At 33.3% G+C, this 9,007-nt stretch overlaps 1 protein-coding gene across 1 annotated transcript; it reads right to left on the reverse strand.

Annotated features, from left to right (window-relative positions):
- Positions 1 to 1,578: 1,578 nt before the first annotated feature.
- On the reverse strand, positions 1,579 to 7,536 carry LOC148611412 (uncharacterized). The gene is made up of 2 exons (XM_088591979.1): positions 7,246 to 7,536; positions 1,579 to 5,414 (listed from the first exon to the last, which is right to left on the reverse strand). The coding sequence occupies exons 1-2, from the start codon at positions 7,466 to 7,468 to the stop codon at positions 3,781 to 3,783; spliced, it is 1,857 nt and encodes a 618-aa protein (XP_088448105.1). The 5' UTR covers positions 7,469 to 7,536; the 3' UTR covers positions 1,579 to 3,780.
- Positions 7,537 to 9,007: the final 1,471 nt, after the last annotated feature.

The following is a 9,007-nucleotide window of genomic DNA, read 5'->3' on the forward strand; positions in this document are numbered from 1 at the left end:
ACGAATTTGAGTATAGTTTTATTTATAACTCCATCAAAATTTCCAGTCTGAATTACATGTTAATCCTTTTCATGAAGACATATTTGTAGTTTTCTTCTTCGTTTTTTTTTCCACGCAGTCGGTGTAGTTTCGCTTTTTACCCTTTGACCCTAAAGACGCTCTTCCGTGGAAACGCAAGTCACCTGATCAAAATTCTGTTTTCAGATTGGCCAAATACTGATAACTTATTGGGGGTCGAAAAAAGGAAATTGAAATTGCGTGCCACGTGTTAGTTCCTGATGAAAATTATAAATAAAGAGAACAAATTTTACTGCGTCGGCTATCTTTTTTTTAATATTCAGGGGTGTAATTTTATCTATTAAATTTTTTTAGACTTGAATTAATCATCCGAGTAGCACTTTCATTCGTATAAATAGATTTATAGTTTCCTTCTAGTACGTAAATATGCTAAAACGTAATTCGTCAAATATAAACGTTATCAATTCATACTAATTGTATAGATACTATACGTTTATCATTTTACCCACTTATTTTAGTAGTAGAAAGCGATAAATTTGATTTCAAACATTTCAAACGTTCTTGGGGTCCAATCATTTAGAAAAATAATGTAGTGATTTTTTTTTTATTTTTGTGTTGGTATTGTTATATTGATATATCAGTGTAGAATCAACTGCATGATTCTTACATGTACTGTTATCTAAATAGTATAAGTGTAGTCCCGTGTTTCTAGTACTAAATAGATGGAAATTCTCTCTGTTTATCTTTTATTAATTTGCAGAAGAAGGTATTGATAGTTAGTCATTAGGACATTCCATCGGACAAAGAACAAAATGTTCCTTGTGCTCCATAGTTAAAATCAATTTAACTTATTCATGAATTTGATGAGGTTAATATTAACGCTATTATTTATTGAAATGGAAAAGCCATGACAATAACCCCTAAAAAAATTGGGGAAAAAAATTAAATCATAAAATATGATCAGTACAGTGGTGAGATTGAATCGGTTTACGTTGAACTATTAGACTATCTAAACAGACTAGATTTTGTAAATCAAAATAAGGTAAAGAAAATGGACAAACAAATTTAATAATAGAAACAACTACGTCGTTCGAAATTTCGTACTTGATACTTGGGGGAACCCAAACTTCAAACATTCACTGCAAATTCAAAGGAATGCGACTTGCAATAGATTTATGACTATGATTAGATAGGAAAACCAAGCCAAGTTACAAAACCTTTTTCGAGAAAGCATGTTTCAAGCTATAGGATATGGAGTTTAATCAAGAGGAACACCAGACATATAAACATAGCATTTTAGAAATTAAATCGGAAAATGAACAAAATCTTAATGCTTATATTTCAATCATTATAGTATTTCATTTGTTGTAGTTGAAAAGTCATGACAAAATCTCTTCGTCAGTATCTTTTATCCATATAGAAGCAGTGCAAATATAAGGATACATGACATTCCAGTTAGGTTTCAAAAACAAATGAGAAGGTCGTTAGCCTAAAATACAACTTAAATTAATCAAAAAAATATTAAAAAGGTTTAATCATAATTCCATAATAAATGAGTAAATATCAATACACCCGATAATTCTTGTGTTAAAAGGATTTAAAAAAATATGATGAAATGCATGATAAAGTAGAAATAGCATCAGTTCATCGACATTAAATCATCAAGTAAGTTACCAATCCAAGGAAGACAACTCTAGTGATCAGATTGGTTGTTAAACTTAATTTAACCGAAAAATTTTAGACTTGAAAGAATATATCATTGTTTCCGTCTTTACTCAAAAGGTCATTTCCATATAGGACAAATTGAAGATTAATAGCAGTGGCGGATCCATTTTACTCATAACTGGAACATGTAAACAGAAAAATGTGAAGTGGTTTCTTTCTGACCACATGTGCAAAGTTCATAATGTGCCATCCTTTATGCATATAAGAGCTACACTTCATTCATAATCGCGATAATTTTATTTGGCATTTCCGATTACTAAAATGACAGTAATCTGACATTTCCAGGACGTTTCTAGAGAGGTATCTTTTGATGTTTGCGTTACGATTTTCACTAGGTTGATATGCTATTGAATACTTGACGGTAAAAATGACCCCTAATATAAAAAAAATAGCTCTGCAACGGACAGATTGCACATCGGACGCATTTATAGTTCTACGTTCATGTACTTCACCCCGTTGTGATTGAACTAGGTTCGAGAGATTTTCATGCATGGCAATTATTATGATGCATTTCATGAATTGTTATCAGTCAGTTTTAATTGTAACGACGGGTCGGTAGGGTTTTTCCTCCCATTTCAGCAAGTAGTAACCGTCTTGTGTCGATTTTTGTTCATTGAAGCTTTATCGTCGATTAAAAAAATCGACATTTTCCATTAAAAGGGTTCGTAAAAGATGAAAAAAAAGTTCGAATGTTTCCACTTAAGTTTAAATTTCGATTTCTTAAAATAAGGTCATTTTAGCCTTTTCAATATTTTTTAATAAATAATTTTACACAGGTGTTCCGACTTTCATCCTCTGCGATTGCAACTCAAACTTTTGTCATCTTTAATCGTTAATTGGTGGGTGGTGCGAATTCATATATTTTTGATATAGTCATAGCTGCAGTCATGTTTTGATAAAATTTGACGACCCACTTATTTGACCAATAGTGTATTTTATCGATATGACGGTTAAGCAGTTCAGCTGCGTCATATTCATCTTTAACAACTAAATGAAGAGACGTACTATCTGCAAAAAGTTGGATATAACATTCACTGTCGGAAACAATGACGTCGATATAATCTAGATATAGAGTAGAACCCAAAATTTATCCCTGATGAATCCCGGTTGAGATTCCCATCGGATTTGACTTCAACCATTCTGTTACAACTTGTTGTTTTCTGTCGGAAATATAATTTTCGAACCAATCTAACGACGATTCCTGAATTCCAATAAATCTTCATTTAAGTAGTACAATACAGTTAGGTCAAACTGAGTAGAGAACCTAATACGGCAGGGGACTGAAACTTGGAATACCATTCTTAATTTAAATTACACCTGTTTACCATTACATACATTACATCTCTTTATGTATAAACTAATGTCTTAATGTAACTGTATAGTGCACCCTTATGCTTAATACCGATTTCGATTTAATGTGACTTAGATATACATATAGCTTATTCAAATAATCAACATTTTTTCGATTATTTTATTTTAAACTGAATCTACTGGTCTAAAGCCAGACTAATTGTAAGTAAATAGTTTAAACCAATAAAATGATTTTTTTAAATATACCGCTCCATCACTTTACCCACCGTGAGTACTAAAGATATGGGTCTGTAATTAGAAGGAAATTCATCCTGGAAAAACATTTGCAATCTTCAAAAAGTTTAATAATTCATTAACATTGTGATCTCTATAGCTTGTAATTTTTATGATTGTTGTTATTTTGTTTTAATGCTGTTTCAGATAGTTTACTTCTTACTACAAGTGCAGAGCATGCTGAAAAATGCAAAAAATATATGGTTGGTGCTTTTCATCAACATTTGTCTACCTCTATTTTAGAATTTCGTGTAAAAGCACAAATTAAGTAGAAATACGTAAGGTCGAAATATGTCCGTTAATGTTAATTCGATCATTCACAATAAGTTATTTTTCGTTTCTCTTTGTATGGTTATCTATTTCTTTGCATATCTATCGAGAGTTTTCGCCAATTGTTCATCTGTATTTATTCTATAATATTAATACAGCAGACAGAATGTAATAAACAAAATCTTAAAACGATTCCTTTTCGGAATCGTCATTTGCTTCTTCACAAACCTCCTCCTCACAATAACCCAACTCCAGAAGTTTTTCTTGTCTTCTCTCCTCGATGATGTCATTTTCATCTTTTCCGAAAACAAAAACATTGACATTTGATGGCATGACCATTTCTGGTGGGTCATATCCACGTAAATAACGACAACGTCGTACGTCATCCCATAACTCATCATTCTTGTGTTCCTCATCTATCTCTGACTCTTTAGATGACTTTTTTTTAAAAGTTTGTGAACTCTTTTTACTGGATGTACTATGACGAGAATTAACAGAATCCTTTCGCGATCGTGGCGAATCTTCTCCGCTTTGGCCGCCATCATTTGTGTGTAAATCTGACAAAATGCTCATTCTTTCAGACGGACGGCGTTGATCTGAAAAGGAGTCGTCGATGTTCAGATCAAAACAGGAAAGTTTTATGTCTGAGTTTTCAACCGCGTTATCATTCTCGGAAATTTCGGAATGTAGGTAATTGTTGAGGCTAGCATCGTCATCACTTTCAACAACAACCCGTGGCATTTTGTCATCTCTAATAACCACTTCAACAGACACATGTTTTGGTGTTTTGTCGACAGCTTTGTCTCCCTTACACGTTTTTTCATTTGAAGGGTTTCGCCTTCGGACTCTTCCTTTTGCACTTTTTGGTCTAGAAGAAACGTGTTTGTCCACTTTTAAACTCTGTTGTTTAGTTTGATGTTTTGTATTAGATATGTGTCCATTATGAGCTTTTTTGTGAGTTTCTGTTTTGTTTTTAGTTGTTTTCTCTGTAATATGTAACGCTTTATTTTGTCTTCTCCTATCTCCTGCTTGTTTGTTGATTTTTGGACTTTTTGACCAATTTCTATGCTCTTCGTCGATATAGTATTCAGACTTTTCGGTTGCAGAAGCATTTAACAGTACTTTCTGTTCCTGTAATTTTTCGTCATCTGTTTTTGTATGTCTAGAAATATTTTTTATCTCTGTTTTGTTCTCCTGCACAATACTTCTCTCCCTTAAAGTCTTCAGATCATCTGGACCCAAAGCTTTCTCTCTGACCAGACCCCAGAGATTTGCTGCACGTTTAGTTCTGTTATCTGGAACAGTCGAGAGGCTATGTCTTCTTGTTATCTGGTCTTGTCTAGTTGGGACATAAGACGGTTTTGGTCTATTCGTTGAGACTGATGAATAACTTATATTTTGAGGATTCGGTTCTTTTTCAAAATGTAAAAGTTTATCGTTTGGAACCACGTACACGCTCTTTCTAGACGTATTCCTACGTTGAAGTAGATTGTTGCTTTTGAGCATGGAACTAGTAGAATTTTCGTCAAAATTATCTTCATTTGGACTCTCATATCCATCTCCATGTTCGTGTTCCAATTCTATATTTAACACATCTGACTTAGCCGCTGATATGTCATCCCACATACTAGCTACAGATTTCCGGTGTCTGTCAGCAGACAAAGTGTGCATACTTTCCCGCCTTTTCTTCATGAGATTATTTACAAAGTTTTGCTCCACTCTCTTTTTGTTGAACTTTTCTATCATGTCAGCAATGGAAGTGTCAGTCAATGAGTTTTGTCTACTTCCACGTCTGCGGAATATACTAGGACCAGGACCTAGAAAAAAAAACAAACACAAATTGAATTGACAACTTTCCGGTTTTCTGAAACCGATTCTAATATAATTTTACAGTTCCAAGAATAATCATCGGAACCAAGATTCTAGCGGAAATCAAAAGAACGCAATCCAGGGGTAAAGACCAGACATGGAAAACAGACACACCCAACAAAGAACATAAAAAATAACAACCAAAATAATACATACAAAGTAACAAAAGCAAATGAGCAACTCAGATTCCACCAAAACTGGGAAAGACCAGGTGCACCGGTAGGGCAAGCGTCCTCTGCTTTTCAAACCGTGCCACTTAAAAACATTGTTAATATCGCGGACAGTGTCATTAATTAGATTTTTAAAATGTATAGATCAAATTTATATAACGGATGTTCCTGCACTTAAAAAAGAAAACTTTTATAGTGTTATAAATAAATTAGTTAACTCGTGCCGTGAGAGGTCATTTTGACTATCAACTTTTGAGTATCAACTGTTATCATATGTAAGACTAATAATACACTCGAACCAATAAGTTCCTGTTGATTTATATCAGCAGTATGAATATTTTAAGATAAATTTTAATTATTTTGATACAACTAGTGAATATCGTAAAATTATCATACACTTTTATGTTGTGTTATACACTATACATATATTTTTGTCTGTCTTCTATAGATAAATTGCATAGGAATCATATGTATGTACTTTCCTTATTACTCGTATCATCTGTTGAAAATAAAACCTTATATTCAAGACAGCTGGTGATACAATATCCATGAAATAGACATGTTCAATATTAATTTAATAACATGATTTAAGAAATTTCAAGTGTTAAATATCAATGAACTGAATTCTTACAGAATCATTCACTGTCACTACAATTTACACCAGTGATTCAGTCGACGTCGAGATAATTGACAATTTGACAGTGGATCGACCACATGTTTAATGTTTTAACCACTCAACCAAAACCTTCCCCCTCATTTTCTTTAATTCCATAAGCAATAAAAGATAAAGTAGAAACAATTTTATTTGCCTCTGTTAAACTCGGTCAAAGTTTGTGTTTAGAAAAGCTATGTCGATGAAAGACACAATCAATGTATACACATTCTTAGTAATTTTAAAGTACCATTCTTTGTAAGAATCAGGCACTGAGTGGCACATCGTTTTTCTCAATTTGGTCTGTTTTGCCTCAAACATATTCAAATACATCTAGAAAATAACTGACAAGCAATTTAAATTTATCCTGGAGTATTGGTGATGTTGATATTTTTTGACTGCTAACATAAGGAAAAAGTTTGGGAAAATTTTCCAGCCATTTTTTATAGTGCATTTCAACTAAATTTGACCTATCAATATCTTACAAATGGCAAACTATACAAACACTTTGACAGTAATTCCTTGATGTTCTGAGATATAAATACTTGGGTAATGAGTTAAATCTCTGTGTATTTTTACTTCATGTGCCACACCTTATACACAATTTGCCTGATTCTTAGAAGTTTTACTATCGATCAATCAAACGAAACAACGTTAAATCTAAAAAAAGATAGTTCTTATTCAAGTAAATTACTGGATCTGAAAGAAACGAAAAACAAATATGTATATCCTACGTAGGCCCGAAGTATTGACAAAATCCACACAACTGGTTGATAGGCCATACTGTGAAGTAACGAACGCAGAAGAATAAGTACAGAGACGAAATATATTTCTCAGAAAGTTAACTTACTCTTAGTGAACACGAACAAATCACATGGGAATCACATAAACGTACTGACGACTAGATTCTCTTAATTTTTCAATAAATAAATGCTATGGAATATTTTAGATACTTACGATAATTTTTGATAGCCTGTATATTTCTGAGTTCCTTTTGTAGTTCCCTATGCTGCCTGGATTGGTCGGCATAGTACTGAGAACTTTGTTTATCAATGTCTCCTAACTGTTTAGCCAAAAAATGTTCAGAAACGCACGGATTGGCTACCCAATGCGACGTCCCATCCGTGCGGTGTATAATTTTTGGTCGAGGGTTAAACTTTTTCCCCAGAGGTCTGTCCATGGCTGGAGATATCTGTACTGCGATGTCAACACTAGTATAGTTAAGGGATACATTCTTTCAATCACAGTGTTAGTTTTATTGTTGCTATGTGAAAGATTCTCTATTGGAACTGTTTAAACTCGTCTCTCCCCTATTACCAAAATATATGCATTAAAACTAAGACGTATTTATTATGACTAAGAAAGCGTACCGATCGTCTTTATTGTCTATATTATCCGGGCCTTAAAAATGATGAGATATAAAGGAGTAGGTATACAATGGCACAGCGTTTGACCTTACATATTTGCTCATGGTGATTGAATTATGTGTTCCACTGAAATCCTATTTTATTGCTGGAACAAAATAATCTCTTTTATTTACATGGAAACAAAAGGAAAATTCTGTCAATCATTTGTGTTACATAAACATATCTACCAGATATATATTCAAAAGTTTAACCACAATATTGGGTTGAGCAATCAGAAAATTGTCTCACATGTACCGATGATTTCGGTTTGTAGAGAAGAATGTGAAATGGAGAATATGACAAAGAGACAGCGGCCATATCAAACAGTGAAATTTATTTTTTTATCGATTGGAGTCTGTCTTCGATGTCTATCACAATTTACCTAAAAGTATACAAACCAAAAATTCTAAAACCACACAAGATTAACACAGTCTAGATGTATGCGCAAAAAATGCAGCGAATTTGATGGGTCTCCAACCAACCTACCTCTAGTAAGCAACAAAATACATAATAACACACGATAAATTCAATACAAAAGAGGTTTGATTCCAATGTTACAATACAGAACGTAACAAACAAACAATATCATAAAACAATTATCATAACAATTTTTTTTTAAATTTCATTGAACTGGCGTTTAATCTAGCCTTGACAATTCATTTTCGCATTTCTAAATTATGTTTGATTAAAAGAACGAGTATAGTGAAACGCAACAAATGCAACAGCGTATAACTTCAATCGGAACTACTCGGCCATTCCGCTACACTAACAAATAAACTCGGATGCAGAGGGAGAATTTCTTCTTGAAAAAATTGCCGGAATTGTAGTCATACGCGAATCAAAGTAGTTCTATCCACCAGGTGGCGCTAAAAATATTAGTTGGATAACACTGAAAATAAAGAACAACAACTCTTCCAAGAATTTTGGCGCGAAGCGAGGAGCTAAGAAAACAGTAATGGTAAAAAATTCTACCTGTTTAACTTTTAGAATCGAATCGGTCAAAAATCCGGACAGATCAATTTCGGGAGCGTTTATGGTTGTACTATCAACTAGGTTCTGTATACTTATGGCAAAAAAAAGCATCAATATCCGGTTTGTACCTGCATTTTCAGGAGCTGAAAAACAGCACAATGGCAGCTTCATTTGCGTATACTTGTGTATGTGCGATTGAGCGCCAAATCAGTCTCGAAAAATATTTACTAGTTTCGATAATTAAATACAAATCGAATCATAGTTTTTCCAACATATGTTTGGCCTTATAGTCTGCAGTATGGCTCCCGGAAGTTTCCGAAAATTACGTCATCAATATTACC

Source organism: Perna viridis, chromosome 7 (assembly GCF_037379345.1).
Source record: "Perna viridis isolate PV_CMFRI_1.1 ecotype Kerala chromosome 7, ASM3737934v1, whole genome shotgun sequence".
In the NCBI taxonomy this organism is placed as follows: Eukaryota; Metazoa; Mollusca; class Bivalvia; order Mytilida; family Mytilidae; genus Perna; species Perna viridis.